This window comes from Pomacea canaliculata, linkage group LG2 (assembly GCF_003073045.1).
Source record: "Pomacea canaliculata isolate SZHN2017 linkage group LG2, ASM307304v1, whole genome shotgun sequence".
Lineage (NCBI taxonomy): Eukaryota > Metazoa > Mollusca > Gastropoda > Architaenioglossa > Ampullariidae > Pomacea > Pomacea canaliculata.
In genome coordinates this window covers 6,303,984-6,320,668 of record NC_037591.1, presented here as the reverse complement: position 1 = coordinate 6,320,668, position 16,685 = coordinate 6,303,984, and the positions used below count along the sequence as shown (strand labels likewise).

Sequence of the window (16,685 nt, the reverse complement as noted above, 5' to 3'; positions counted from 1 at the left end):
TTTCTGTACAATTATTGTGTGGTCTTCTTTGGCAATGAATCTCCTGGTTACTGTCATTTAGAACTGAAGACTGTCCAAAAAGTACAAGTGTTTAGTGGTCGAGCGGTTGTGCACTAAGATGCATATATTCCAAAATTTGTTTGCTAAACTTCCTTAAGTCGATATAAAGTAGGACAGGAGAGGACGTATACAATACAAAAAGTATTGAACCCAAGACAGACCCTTGCAGGACACCACATCTCGGGACAGAAGCATCTGAGTATACACCATCCACACACACAGTCTGGGTCCGGTTTGTGAGATAGGACCGAAACCAAGACAAAGCAACATCATGAATGCCAAAGGAGTGCTGAAGTCTGTGTAGAAGTATAGAATGGTGAACAGTATAAAATGCAGCTGATAAGTCTAACAACGTAAGAAACGTTAGATTATCATCATCATCATCAGCAGCAGCAGCAGCAGAAGCTCTTGCTGTCCTCAGTTATACCCCATCAATTGAAAAATACATTTCTTCGGGGTACAGTATCGATAACGATCAGTCTACTCATCGAGGTGCTTACCATATACCCGATCACCATACCTGCCTCGCTTCGTTGCACCGCGAGCCTGATGTATTGCTTAACATACATAAATAGTACAGTTGCTGACAACATTACTCGACCCTCAGCACTCTTCTACTCACAATTCAAATTCGTTTGGCACGGACGATCTACTCATTTGAAAAAGCTAGCCTTACACGCATTTTCATTCACATGATCGTCGACGTTCTAGACGGTAAGCACAAGGCTACATCTTGGACAGATTGCTACAACAACATGCAGAAGAATTTTCTAAAAATAGTTTTGTACCTAGAAAATCGAACTTCATTGTAAACAACGAAAACACAAGTAGACAGTGAATTCGAACTTGCAGATACTCGACTGCTACAGAGAGCAAAGTACTCATCGTCACAAGTTCCAGCTTTGAAGAAAGTCGTGTTTTCCAAAAATTCCACTGGTACCGAAACATCTGACTAATCACTGGGACAGATTGGTTAAAATTCTGACATCTCGGATCCATTTCGCAAGGTACTGGAATATATATATACAGGTATTATTTATGTATCATAATTTCGCTCTGGTTTTCAGAAAAAGCAATTCGTGTTAATCTTTGATTCCAGCCTTTCCCCTGGTCCATGATAAATTTACTCTATTACATACTCTTTAATAATGCATAATGACGCCAATAAATCAGAAAGAAATCAATCCGTTTTTATTTTAGTCACTAATTGTACCTGGTTTTGGCTGGGTGGGCTTCTACATCGAATTCTTCCGACTGTAAATAATTGTTTTTTATCTGCCACTTTATTTTGATGAGGATTAATTATTCTGTTGAATATTTAACATGTGTGGCGTGAGTGTATAGAAACAGACAAACACTTGTATTGTTGTGATCTCGAAATTTGTATAATTTACTATCAGGAAGTTTGTCACTTCATGCGATTCACGATTTACACAACCAACCCTCACTGAAGCCAGTCGTTCCACCACCGGACCTCCCACCTGTCCGTGGTAATTGGGAATTGTGTGTGTGGAAAAGCTGAAAATTACTAACACAGAGATTAATGTCTTAAACGGTTCTCGGAAACGCGCATGAAGATTTCAGAATGAAGTATTACTTAAGGGTAATGTCCTGCTGTCAAAACCGCTATTGGCATGCTGATCGAATGTGTCCAGAAATAATGGTAAGGTTACCTGGAGGGCGATTTAATCATGGAATAGTTAAAGTCGGTGTCAGCAACACAAATACTATTTGTCCCAGTAAGCTTATTCGTAGAGGTGATCGACACCCCTCGTTAGGAATCACGCACGTGAGAGATAGAATGACCTGATTAGTATACAAATGTCAACAGTATCTTAGCATGCGTACAAACAGCATTTCTGAAAAAGGCCCAGCCCATGCACGATTTTTCCAAAAAGAAATCTGAACCTGTAGTTCAGCTATTGTTTATTTATAGATTCTTCTTACATGTGATTGATTTTGATCCATAACCGTTCTTGCAGGTCTTGGCGGTGGGGGAGCAACATTGTCAACAACCTGGCGCTTTATTGTTGACTGCTTATTGTTCTTTTATTTATTTGATTGGTCTTGATAAATGTTTGCAAAGTAGCAACTAAAGATTCTAAGGGACCTCACACTCTCATCATCATCCATTTTTTACCTTGTCACACGAAAACTGGAAGATGGAGGCAGGGGTGCGTGTGGTGCGTGGTCCTGACTGGAATTTGGGTGATGAAGATGGAGGTGAAGGTCACGTTGGAACGGTTACGGGACAGGTCGGTGATGACAGTGTCAAGGTCGTGTGGGATGGGGGACAGGTCAGCACGTGCCGCGGGGGATTGAAGAAAGGAACCCACGACCTCCGAGTCCTGGATAATGGCACAGTGGGTGAGTATAGTTTATGGTTTTCAATAGTTGTAAGAATCACTATACCTACTGCCACTTAAATCATGTAAAGCGTGTCCACTCTACCTCTGTGTAGGGAAATGCAGTATATAAGTCTTACTATTCAGTAATGAACTATATATATCAAGTGTTTGTTCGTCTACCATGTAGTAAAATGAAAGCAGAGATTTACATTAAAAATGATTCATGCTATTAATACCATAAATCAGTTGACTGAGTGGCCTGATTGCATGAAATCCTGTAAAACCTGATTACCAATGGTGGCCCCAATTAAAACACTAGATTATAATCAGTGGTCATAGTGGTGGCTTATCTTTTGAGGTATACTTAGAGAGACAGACAGATCTTTGTATGTATAGTGTATTCATGTATTCAAGTAGAGACATGGTTGCAGGCATTAGACATCTTCATACCATTTGTCAAGAATGTAAAGAATCAGGAATACAAGGCATACGATGGAAATGTGCAGAGTGTGATAATATTGATCTCTGCTCATTGTGCTACTTCAAAGACTGCCACAACTGCAGCCATCACTTCTGGAGAATTGAAACACCTGACTCACCCCAGTGAGTGTCAAATCACAAGGACAATTATTTGATCATTCTTATGATTTTTGCCTATCTGCACCTGGGATTTTCTGTACTTCATAAGCTTAGCCATTGAGTAAAAATCCTTTATTTATCCTTGGAATGCATTTCTTAGGGGAATTGCTAACAATGCATATTTTCATAAAGTAATTAATTCAGTTAATGACTATTTGTAAAAGGAAAATGTTAGAGGATATTGTGTAGCCCTTTTGTGGATTAATCTAGCCTCCTAAGAAATTAGCAAATGATAGATTAATACCAAGGAAAAATAAATGAAAGCTAAACAATGTCATACAACACTACGGTTCTTTTTGAATTTTCAAAGCATTAGCTATTGAAAGAGGTGATTTTTGCAGCAAGAAAGTAGAGCAACGCTTAAAGAGCATGAAGATAAAGGTGTTGGGAATCTTCCCTGGTGCCTCAGTGGTGCGAGGGACCCATTGGGAGTGGGGAGACCAAGATGGTGTGTAAGAAGATTGCAAAGAACTGAAAAATGTTTTAATTTTTTTAAATGCGATATTAAAGAACTGAAGTTTAACTTTAACTAAAGAGAGTAATGTCACTGTTCTGTTCTTAGTCTTCTACTTTCTATAACTCTGACAGCAGTAACTTTTAAGCTCAACGTCTCTGTCACTTGTTTCACAGATAAAGTATGTGAATCTTGTTGCACATGCACAGACATATTCTTCCATGCACTGTATACTCTGAGGAGGCAGATAGCCAAATGGTTAGAGCAACAGCATCCAAACTCTAACGCATATATAGTGGTCAGTTTAACACCTGTGTGATGCAGCATACTACTCCCATTTGACCCATGTGTCATGTGGGTAACTTACTCTTCACTCCCCAGTGACCCAAAACTTAGGGGATGACTTTCACCTTGTTTTAACCTCACACACAAAAAAGTCTGAATCTATAAGCATTTTTCTTTCCCTGCATGATCAGATAAATGACCTGTGCAAGTTCCTAGTAACATTCTAACAGCCTTTCTCTTTTGATGATACTTATGTTAAGACAGGTGTGCTAAGATTTCCTTATTAGTCTGTTTGAAATATATTTTGATATATGCTCAGGTGGCAAAGGCAACACTGGGCAAGTCATGGAAGTCTTAACTACAAGGAGCCTAATCCAGGTGGAGTGGGAAAATGGCTCTCGAAATGTCTATCGATTGGGCTACAAAGGCAAAGTAGACTTGCAGTATGAAGAGGAAGCACCTGGGATGGAATGCTATCTTCAACATCTTCCCTTTTTCAGTGTGTTTTGAACTATTTATTTTGTCAAGGATCAGTCTGAGAATGTCTGAAATGTTTACAATTTCTTGAAATTAATTAAGTCATTACTTTTCTTGGCAATGCTCTATAGCTGGTGGTTGTCTGCTTATCAAAGATTACTTGGGCCTGTGGCTGGAAAGTGTGTGTGTGTGTGGGGGGGTGTTTCCTACACACAGTGAGCCATTTTTATGAAGTGCATTAGCTGCTAGGCTATGAAGCTACTCGATCCATGCACCATGCAGCAATTATGCAAAAAAGAAAACTTGCAACATCACTTTTTTCTGAACTTTTGTAATGATCTTCTCAGACATGGTTACACAAGAGCAAGCTGGTTATGTACAAAAAGAAAACAGTTCATTTGATTGAAGTTCATTTTTAGAGGCTATATGCATCAGAATGATAAACATGAAAGCAGTAAAATCAACAAAGTATAAATAATCTACTGGAGTAGATTTACTATCCTGCATAGAGATAGTCACTGTATGTATAGTATAGCTGCAGTAATAGTCCAGTACAAGGAGGGGAAAAAACATCTACTTGAGGTAAAAAAAAAAAAAAATTTAGTTGAGATCATTTGTGTATAACTTCTTTTACAAACTCTGACAGAGCACAGTTAGTTTATTCATGAAGATATGCTAGACTGCCCCATGTGTGCAGAGTTAACAAAGTACTGCAGATTGAAGGAAGATGAGGAATGTGAGGTGGACAACATTGCAGAGGGTGACACAGTCTGTATCTGTGTGGGAAGAGAAAAACTGGAGCAGCTTCAGAAATCTCGAAGCGGCTGGGTTGTTGGCATGTCAGAGGTTGGATAGAAGTCTTTCTTTTACATTATACTGAGAGTAGAATTCATGTCGAAATTCTGCAAATTAAGAAATTTAGGATTTATTGAAGGTTATGAAGTGCTTCGTGGGCAATAACTGTATTGTTTTATGATCATGCTGGGAAATTAAATATCTTCCTTCAGCTTTTCTATTTCTCATCTGCTTTATAGGATACATGAAATTTATTGTGCTTCCTAGCACAGAACTTCAAAAAAGCATGTTTAATGATGTAGATATTCTCTTTTTCTTTTCATTTCCACAGTATATTGGAAAGACTGGTAAAGTTAAAGGTTTTGCACCAAATGGAGATGCTATCGTTGTCTTTGGCAGCAAGAAGTACAGACTTTTCCCCAGAGTTTTAAAGAAGGTTAGTCTTAGATTCTACTAATGGAAATTGACAATACTGCAGCATTCATGTTTTAATACCGGTTTTATAACTTTATTTTGATGTCACAATTAAAACTATATTTTATTTACTATAAAGAACATTAGCCACTGTCTTACAATCCATTGTTTCTTTCATAATATGTTTTTTCAAGTATATGAAAATATGAACTACAAAATTTATTTCTCCCTCTAGCCAGTTGTGGATATTTTTGGAAGAATTAAATAGCAGCAATTACCTGCCAGTGACACGAATCACTAACTTTTTGTAAATTTTCAGATAATCTTTTTTTCTTTTATTCTTGAAAGGGAGAAAACTAAACTGAACAATGGAGTTGATGGGGGTAGGAGGGCGGAGATGATGGGAAGAAAAGACTGACACTGGTTGAGAAACCACTTTTCCCTCGATCTCTGTTTGCAGGTTTCAAAAATATCTGTTGGAGACAGAGTACGTATTCTTCATGATTTCGAGAAATTTCATCTGCTGCAGAATGGTCGTCACTGCAATCCAGTAATGCATAATGTGAGTGTAGAGATGATGCTGTCTATAGCTGACTGTTCTATACTAACCTCTATTTTGTTAGTTTTGTTGAGAGCACAATAAAAGAACACTTACAAAATTATTGTCTTGCAGTTACTTAGGGATGACAAGGCATTAATTGTGAATACTACCTAGAAATAAGTGCATGTGTGTGTATTTCCTAATAAAACTTTAAACCATAAATTCTTGAATCATCTTATTCTTATTTTCAAATGTGTCGATGACAAGCTTCAAGTTCCAGCCAACATGTGATATAATACTGATTTTATTATGAAAAAGATGGAGGAAAATTCCATTTCTCAGTGTAACAACATCAATAAAAAAGGATGATTTAGAATTTAGTGGTGAATGGTTAAGTTATGATTAATGATAATATTGGTGAAGGCCACCCATCTGTACCTATATATACATTAATTTCAAGGAGTCATAAAGCTGTTAATTAGTGTTTGGCAAACATTATGCAGTGGTGTGTGATCCTAGGAGCTTTATGTGCATGACAATTGTGAAAGAAGAGAGACGATTATATGCTACATAAGAAGGCAAAGACATTTTGGGATTATAGCAAATGCCTTTCTGACATGACTACTAATGTCCTTCTAATATGTATTCCAGACTCTTGGAAAAGTTGGTGAGGTGACCAAAGTGCTTGAAGGTGACGAGGGTTTGGTTATTACATTTAAGGAATGCCAGGGGGTGTACAACCCAGCATGCTGCACTCTGGCACCAGGTGAACAAATTGACAGCATTACCATCTCCCATGGGGATAACAACAGTGGAATTTCACTGGGTAAGAAGAAAAGTGCTGTATGCTAGGGTTTTTTTTCCTCCATCATTGTACGCTCATTGAGATTAACTTTCTTTGCACACCGTTGTCTTTCTGTTGCCCCAGTTCAGAATTTCACTCCTTAAGATATTCATGCTGATTGTATCTTTCGTCACTGTCATCTGAGAAGATGACATAAGATATATCCATAAGTATATCCATAAGATGCTTGGAATATACTTGAACCTAGTCAGTAATCGTTTCTCTGAAGTGTCTTAAAATGTGATTCTTGAGGATAATATTTGGAAAGTGCATTTGTTTAAAAGAATACTTTTTCAGGCTGTGGAAGCAGTTTACATGTACTTTTAATGGCCATTACAAACCATGATGAGAAGTTTGCCCTAGAAATCCTGAAGAAGGACCCAAAGCTTGTAAGTACTTCATCTTCCAGCAGGTAGAAAAGGATTCTTTGTGAAAATTTTACTTTTTGGTGAATGAGTGAAAGCCATATACAGCTACTTCTAGCTATTTCTTAGAGAATTCAATTAATGTTTAAGTTTAAGCAGCACCGGCCCAACACAGTATTTTAGTGATTATTTATAAGACGCACTAGTCCAGCATAGCATACATGCGATTGTCCAAGTCTGTAGCATCAGTTTGGAGCATAAATTGCATCCATGGTATTCTTTGTTAGCTTATGACATATGAGAAAGAAATAGTATTAACAAAATGCATTTGATAATGCCTAAAACAACCCACCATATTGTGAAAATGAGAGCCCATAGCCCACTACTGGACAATTTGTTATTAAAATGTGTATTTAATGTCATGTATACATCACAAAGTGCTATGCAAGATTTCCAAATTGAATTGCTTTTTATCTTAAAGGCAACAGCACGGATACAAGGAGAAACACCTCTACATTTTGCAGCCAGCTGTGGATTGTTATCTATTGCACAAGCATTGGTAGCAGCAGGAGCGAACATAAATGAGCAGAACAGTGATGGTAACATCCCTCTATATCTCAGCATGTAGGTCCACATGCATCCAGGATGCTTCTGTTTGTTGTTATAACCCCATTTCTGCATCACAGGAGAGTAGAAATAAGTTTCAAAGCTAAAATCTATGTTCTGCAAATAACATTTTATTCAGAGATAAACTAACAGTAGGAGTCATGTTTGAAAGTTCAGTAGCACTTATCATGGATGATTGCTCTTCACTTTGAGAATCATCTCTACCCTTTTAGTTTTTGTACAAATGACCAACTTTAATAATCCCAGTGGGCAGTTATCCTCAGGAAATGTGCTTAATTATAAAAATAAAGACAGCAAGTGCTAGTCACGATAAGAAAGGCAAGTGTTGCATTTTAGGAAACTTAAAAATGTGCAGTCTTACATCTAGACATGCCCACATCATCACACATCCATGCACAATTCATCTGTGTTTTAGCAATTTACTGCACATTTGTGATTGAGCAGCTGGACTGCGAAAAGAACAAATAATTTCAAGTTCCTCTTACTTCCACATACTGTTTAGCTGAGCTCAATAAAACAATTGTCTTTAAAATAAAAGAAAATTGCACCAGTTTGGTCTGGTCTCCTACTGCATCATTTCTTCTTTGTCTCTCTTTGGTTTTCCGTTGTTCATTTAAACATTCCTATTGTTATTGCCTGTCAGGTCCAATGCTGAAGTTGCTGAATTTCTCATTAAGCAAGGGTGTGATGTCACCATAGCCAACAAGACTGGTCAGACTGCAAGTCATTTGGCAGCCACTAAAGGTTGTGTTCCCATACTGAATCTTTTGTTAAGCAAAGGAGCAGATTTTAATTCTCAGGTAGGTTTGATACTTACAAAGAAAGAGCAAATAATTTTTTCCCCTGAAATTTTATTGTTCAGTCTGAATCTTCTAGCACAAGGGCAAAATGAAAAAAAGATAATGGAAGTGAATGACACCTGGTGGGTCCAGATACTGTTATTCATTGTTGCAAGTCACAGGTACAGGCATGGAAATATGTTATAATTAGTATTGACCTGAGTACCATAACTTTGGCTGCAACACACCCGTGAAAAAGTGTTCCATGAAGCATGACCTCCCAGCTACCTCCTGCATCCCTTGTGACCAGATCGAGTGCTCACCCTTCATGGCCAGTGGCCAGGGACACTTAAAAACAAGGCGGGTGCACTACCTCGCTGACCTTGCCCTTCTCCTACCCTGGCCTTACTTGCTGCCAGTCCCACTGTGTGTATGTGTGTACATGCTTGCATGGGCATTCATACCTGCTTGTGTAGAATCTCTTCTTGTAACTTATCTATCACATGGGAGATACTTTGATGTCTTGATTTAATGATAATGTTAGACAAAAGCAAGGAAAGATTAACAAAGGTGAATATCTTAGCTATATAGGTATCTATATATAGATATACGAATCTTGCACATTTTGTTTTGAACGACGGATAACAAACAAAATATATATGCCAGCATACCTTGGTTTATGGCAATGATGAAGATGGAGCTTAACAGTATCTTTTGAATTTTGTGATTATTAAACAGGACAGTAATGGTGATACACCACTTCATAGTGCCATCTTTAATAGTCAAATATCTGCAGCAGAGGTAATAATTTCCTGGCCGCAGCTAGACATACATCGTAAAAATAAGGAAGGCTTTGCTCCACTTCATTATGCAGCATTCAAAGGACAGTCTGCGTGAGTTGGATAAATCATCTTAAATGCAGCTTATCGATATTAAATGTGGATTCAAGATTAATTATGCCTGTTGTCAGCAATGCTGCTATCATTACTTTATTACCACCTGTAAGAAAGTAAGAAAACATTTCACTGGTCAAGAAGATGTTAAAAGGGACAAGAAAACTTCTCGAGCAAGAAAAACTTACAGAAACTAAAAGAACAGCATTGAAGTGCAGGTTAAAAATAGCAAGATTGGCTTAAATATGAAAGCCTTGTTGATTCTGGTTGTGAACTTGCAAATGTTTGAGCAGCTGTTGTTAGCAAAATATTTAGCACCTTGTGACACAATATTTTAGTTCATAATTAAGCTGCTTACATAATATCTTTCCTTTGACTGGATGAAAAAAGTTTCAATTTTCATGTGATATTTCTGCCAAAAACAGCTCAATGCATATATGAAATATTTGTCTATTTTAGAATTGTGGAACTGCTGTTGAAACGGGACAAAACAATAGTTGACACGCAAAGAGATGATGGTTGTACAGCACTTCATGTTTCTGCTGCCGAAGATCATCATGAAGTCATGAAAGTCTTGACAGAAGGGGTTTGTGTAATAGCAGTGACAATGTTAAAACTCTGTTAGTTTCATCTTAAGTTTGACAGTCATGAGAGAAAAGAAAATTTTGCCTTTTATTAATCTTAGTTACATGTGGTAGTTATAGATACTGTGTCCTGATGCCCTTCGCCAGTGTTCACCCATGCACAAAGGGGTAGAACACAAGTTGACAATGACATAAGGTAGTGTAGCTTAATAGTTTCTATACTAAACAGATTTATATATTTCTTATTTTAAAAGTTCTCTTAAAAGCAAGATTCAGTTTATAACATTTTCTTTAAAATCTGTAAGGGCAACCAGGAAATTGGAGATTATTCACAACATTGGCATCATTGATCATGATTAGTCAGTCAGCAACCTATACCACAATGATTTCACTCTCCTGGACTGGGGTGGGTGGTGATTGTTCATTTGGTATCTTCTTTGAAGGCTGGCTTTAATATTCTCTTTCCGGAATGTAACCAGTTACTGGTGAACTACTTCATCGATGATCTCTTTATGTTTGCTTGCAAAGGGTGGAGCCAAGGTTGACAGAAAGAACAGCAAAAGCCAAACATCACTTCATCTGGCATGCCAGAAGTGTAATTTAGACTGTGTCCGGCTGCTCATTAAGAAAGGTACAGATTTGTGGATGCGATGTGTGCATAATTTATAGGTTGTAACTTCTAGCCTCTTTTTGGGTTGTAGAGGTCGACTATGCAACTTTTTTTCCCAATGACTTGGTAAAGCTCAGTGCAAGAATAGTAGCAGGAGGTTTTACTCAGATTTGGCTGTGTAAAATCTGTGTAAAACCTTCTGCCACCATTTTTGTGATACATGCATGGGTACAAAAATTATCAGAAAGAGGTCAACAACACACATTAGGATTTTTGTCAAGGTTACAGTCCTTTTAAAGATGGGGCCATGTTAATTAAACCTGTCTGTCGACGGACATAAGACTGTTTTCCTGCCCAGCTTTCCCAGTAGCAATTAAAGTCTGACCACCACCTGAACCTCGATCATGAGGTTAGTGACATATGGGACTAGGCAAACCTGAATACTTCAGTTGCATAATGTTGATGAAGTTGTTTGTGATGTTCATGGCTTTGCTTTTTTATGCTGGTGTCCAAATGAGTTTGAGCACTTTGTAGATATAATTTGCATTGCTGAACACTCCTTATTTTTTTTTTTCTAGGAGCAGGCACAAACAGCAAAGATGACAAGGGCAATACACCTCTACACCTGGCTGTTTTAGCAGCTCCAAAGGAAAACGAGCTCATGGTGATTCTCCACTTGTCCTAATCAGCAGCTTAAAGCACTCCCAAACCCTGATTTTGTCTCAGAATATTTATTGCATTTAGTGCACTATGATAGTAGAAGATTATATGTAAAGGTTAAAATAAATTTGCTTATTTTATTTATGTGCCATAAAGTTTGTTTTCTAATTCTTGTAGTTAACTGACCTAGACCTGCTCAACATATATCTTGACTTTTTGTTTTTTCATTTTTGCTGCTTACATGTACATGTATTCATATTTTGTGTGTTGTGCCCATTAAACCTAAAGTAAATTGTTTTTACTCTTATGATAGCTTATGGCGCTGATTGGGCAGTCTCCAAAGAAAAAAGAAGATCAGTGTGTTCAGATAACACACTTCCTGCTTCAAAATGGTGCAGACATCTCCATCCAAAATAATGATGGTGCTACACCACTTGACCTCTGCAAAAATGACAGGATCAAGAGTACTGTGGAGAGATTAATTAGAGATAGGTATACACTGTATGACCTTTTTTGTTTGTTTGTTTGTTTTTGCTTTCTCTTTGAGTTAATTTAAAATGACTTCTTGCTGTGGGCATAATTATTTTAAAAGGTTTCCGTCTTCAACCACCCCATCCGCACCCTGCCTACTTTTATTTTCTTTTAGCAATTTGTCCAGACCTTTGTCTTCATCAGTCATTAAATATAAAATAAATTTTATTTCTACCTGCAGTTCAAAACATGAAAGTAAATTCCCTGAAGTCCCAAGCTGTACAAAAGCCAGCAGTGCACCTGATAAATGTGCCAGGTGTCTGGGAAATGAACCAGAGATTTTATTTGTGCCATGGGGTCATGTGGTCATCGAGTGGTTTGCAGGTCTTGTTGCAACAATTTGCACTTATGTCAGCAATGTAGTTTTCCCATCATAATAATGTTTGACACAGGTGAGAAAAGTTGAATCCAAAGAAGGGGGTAGATAGAGGGAAAGACAACAGAAAATAATTTGAGGTATTTTATATCTATGGTATATTATCCAACAATCATTACATCATTGTTTTCTGTGTGCATATACAAGATTAAAAAACAGATATAAGATTAGCCCTATCCCAGTATGCTCGCTTTTGAAGCAAAAGCTAGGTTGCAGATATTTTGAAGTCGCCAGCATTACCATGTAGAACTAGCTAGATCAGGCCAGAGCTGGAGATGTTATGAATAAGAAAGATGTATGAAGTAGATACTGATTTAACAGATCATGAAACATTAAAGCTACAAAAATAGTGAAATAATTAAAATCCAACTGTTCCAAGATACCAGCACTAAAATAAATTGAAGCTATCTTTTGTGTTTTAAATAATTTTTTTTATGGTTTTTTTGTTTCATTGGTTTTGTTTCCGATTGGGAGGATGTTAAAGATGCAAAATAAGTTTAAGAACATGAGCACAAAGTTTCAGCTTTATCATCCAAGCTGATAATTTGAGGATCTTAAGAAGAGATGCTATAATAATTGAAAATTTCTCAGGACAAGCAAACTGCATGTTTAGTGAATATCTAGTGATGTTTTCATTTATACTTAAAGACTGCTTTAAAAGACAATAAACTTTGATGATGTAGAAGAGAGAGAAACAATTAACATCAGACTCTGATATATAGTGTATTAATGTCAACCAGTAAGACATCTGTTCAAAGGCAGTTGTTTTTTTTATTACTACTTGAAGTATAAGGATGTGAGAAAAAGGATCTTTCAACAATTAATGTCCTGTTAATGATATTAACACACACTTTCATCACAAAGTTCTCATTTAACGCACAAACCTTTTATGTGGACTGTATGCGCACTTTCAATGAACTGTTTTATCTTTATATCTCAGTTGTTCACAGTATTTTTGCATCAAATGATCCTCGTTTCTTAACTTTTCTTGAAGCTTACCTCCTCCCACTTTCTGTCATTTTCTATGTCATTATTATCACTGCTGATTAGCAGTTGCAATACCAATGTACCAATGGTCATTTGATAGCAGATAGGTAATACAGACCAGGGGTTACAGTTTTGCTCAGATACATCATGTAATAATTTGTCACAAGGCTACTTTTTGTATGCCATATTCACAAAAGGTCTTGAGGACAATTAAGTAGTTCTGAATGGAAGCTAATTACCTCTCTCTCCCCACTTCTCATGCCACCACCATCCCGTCGTTTCCCTTATCTCGAATCTCCTCAAAGAAGCTCGAGCTGGATCCACTCATTCGAATCTTGTAATAAGACTTACATAAATGAGTTTTTAAAACACCCAGCAAGCCCATACATGTAGTACCACAGTGCCAGCTGTCTTTGAAGTTGTGAAATGTATATAGTAGTGTGTGTGGGGGGGGGAGGCTGGCAATGGGGGGATGGTCGCTGGCTGGGTGCCAACCCAGTGAAACAATGGACGGGCGGCGTGGGAGCAAGTTGAAACAATAGGTGGGTGACGATCGAGTGATCGCCGATCGGGGGTAAAACGGACGACAGGCCGCCTTGATTGATGGACACGGTCACGACCCAGAGTTGTGGGCGAAGTTAGTGATATATCGCAGTCACCACTTCATAGGTGCGGGTGTTGATTGAAAGACCGGTATACACTCGGCCATCAAAATAACAGTTGTTTCCTCTGCCATCAACGGGACACCGGTGCTGAATGGTCGCGGCAGTCAGAGGCTGATGTGGCCGACCACAAGAAATTATCAATTTTAAACACGCTCATGATAGGGCACACGTACACCATTCCACTTGAGGCGCATCTACTGAATAATGCTTGTCGTTTGATTATCTCACCGGCCTGTTGGTAACCTGCTTAATTGCCTGTTACTCTTAGTGATATATTTTTCATGTTGTTAGTGCAACTGATGGACATGGATATGACTGTTTTTCGCATCAAGATGGTCGTTATAGAGTTTTAAGTGTTGACTAATATTAAGATGGTATATTTATCCCACGACTTTCGCAAAAATAAAAGAGAAAGCTGTGATTCAGTTCATAACAGGTTTTTATTTCATGATTGCATGGAGGCATGTGATATCGCTGAATCTGACCCAGGGAGAGCAGGGTGTCTGTCCTCCAAAAGTGCATGAGAATAAATGTCAGAGTAATCTGATCAGTAATCTGATTATGTAACTGATGGTCATTAATATAGAAGTTATTTTTATTTAAGGCAAGGGGAAACAAGGAACTGGATATTCAAACATTATCTTATATCTTTAACATTTCATTGAGAGGATTATATAATGCTTTGCCGCTTTATTACATAAGAAGTATTCTGGAGATTTGTTTACTTTTACAGTTCTTTTCTGAAAAGTCTGGTCTGTTAATTTTTACGGAAGGATATTACTCGGCGGATTGTTTTTGGGAAACATGCCTCTCGTTACTGAGAAATGCTTTTCACGGTCTACAAAACCGGTAAACAAAGTTGAACAGCAAGCCTTTGTTGTTATCTGAGAGCACCAAAACATGTTTTTACACACAGTCGGGGACAATCAAACACAAACGACTTCTCCGTCAGTGTGTGAAAGGTCGGATTGACTCTGCACGGACTTCCCATAAAAGTCTTCACGTAAAACTGTTTAATGGCAGCAACACAAAATAAAGCAGACCACAAGAAGTCGGCGCGATGACCGAATAAAGAAGTTTTGTGTCGATGTTGACATCTTCCTTGAAGACAGTTATGGATATGAACGGAGAAGGAAGAGGATATGCGCCCTCCAGTTCATATCTCATTTCACGCACGCACGCACCGGACACAACCAGTCCCCTCACTCAGCCACCACCATTAACACACACACAGTCACCTCATTACCATACACACACACCACAACAAGTACTCTCCACACATCCACCACGCTACCCCCCACAGACACCACCATTACCCCCACACACCACCATTAACTCCACAGTTACCACCATTACCCCCTCCACCACACAGCCATCACCATTAACACACACAGAGTCACCTCATTACCATACACACACCACAACAATTATACTCTCCACACATCCACCACGCTACCCACACACAGGCACTACCCTCCACAGACACCACCATTACCCCCACACACCATCATTAACTCAACAACACGGTCCCACATTACCCCACCACCACACAGCTATCACCATTACCCTCCCCCACACACGACCACCACCATTATCCCCTTCCAAACACTCACTCAAATTACTGACCTCAGAAGAATTACTCCCATTTTTGGTGTTAATGTTACTAGAACTGTAAAGAGTCTGTTCCGTCGATAAGGCAAGATCGAGTTATTATTTTAGTAATGTTAAAAAAGTCATCAGGATATCTCTAAAATAGATACTTCTCGTATCATTATTCCTAACGTGCAATGTTTATTTTTTAAGAACTATTTTAGTTGCTTACTATATATGGTCCTTGGGACAGGAAACATCAAACCTATTGACAAAACTGGATCTTCAGTCAGCAGGACAGACCGACTATGATAAAGTCTAGTCAACGTGAGCATGCTATCCGGCTACTGAAATGTCACTTGTTTATCAGCTGACTAAGAACTTCAGGAATTTACACAATATGCGTTCCATTCTCATCCACTTATTTGAAGCAGGCTATCTATAATATCGGAAATTTCTGATTTTCTGACTTTCCCTCTCTTTGCCTCCCTCTGCCTGTCATCATCGGACTCGACAACTGAAGTACTGTTAGTTCATAAACATTTTGATGTTTGGGTACATTCACAATATATGTCAACCCCTACCACCATCACCATCACACACAAATAAAAGCCTGCGCACGCGCGTATGTGAGAGAGAGAGAGAGTGAGGATACGTAAGCACACTTTTTTTTGGTTTATAAACAAGGGATTACACTATACCTCTGAAGGGGAGTGAGAGAAGAAGGAGACGGGTGGCCTACTGGGTGCATGACTTAATTGTCTCTCACGTAAGATTGAAACATGAATTTCGCGCACAGTCATGCTACTCATGCAAAATCGAGTTCCCCTTTTCTAACCCTAATAACCCTTTTCTTCACTACTGGTTCGTGTGGCTGCACCTATATATATATTTGAATAAATGCCGAAGAGATAGATATAGATACTGGTAAGCATGTTGTCATGCAGATGACGTCTTAATGTTGTACTCCGCTTATCTATCTCTAGCACAGACACACGGTTGTAAAGCATTTATAAATAATCATGCACACATCCGAAAGAAGGATTTCCGAGAAAATCCACCTTCATGTATAGCTTCCTGCGCCCATCGATGTCATTTCGTTACGCAGAGCAAAGGAAACTCATATAAAGCAACCACGACTATTCCAACCATCTTTAGAAA

At 38.3% G+C, this 16,685-nt stretch overlaps 1 protein-coding gene across 2 annotated transcripts; it reads left to right on the top strand.

The window, feature by feature from the left end:
* Nucleotides 1-693: 693 nt before the first annotated feature.
* LOC112558216 (E3 ubiquitin-protein ligase MIB2-like) lies at nt 694-15,167 on the top strand. Of its 2 annotated transcripts, XM_025228537.1 has the most exons (18): nt 694-1,067; nt 2,223-2,427; nt 2,840-3,011; nt 3,389-3,495; nt 4,106-4,285; nt 4,961-5,109; nt 5,390-5,494; nt 5,933-6,034; nt 6,665-6,839; nt 7,155-7,246; nt 7,704-7,846; nt 8,493-8,649; nt 9,367-9,521; nt 9,981-10,107; nt 10,634-10,736; nt 11,294-11,379; nt 11,689-11,867; nt 12,088-15,164. In XM_025228537.1, exons 2-18 carry the CDS (start codon nt 2,223-2,225, stop codon nt 12,281-12,283), a joined length of 2,433 nt encoding a protein of 810 aa, XP_025084322.1. In that variant the 5' UTR covers nt 694-1,067; the 3' UTR covers nt 12,284-15,164. The 2 variants fall into 2 exon arrangements, with proteins under 2 accessions (XP_025084322.1, XP_025084323.1); XM_025228538.1 differs by lacking the exons at nt 694-1,067; nt 3,389-3,495 and having other exon boundaries at nt 2,280-2,427; nt 12,088-15,167.
* Nucleotides 15,168-16,685: the final 1,518 nt, after the last annotated feature.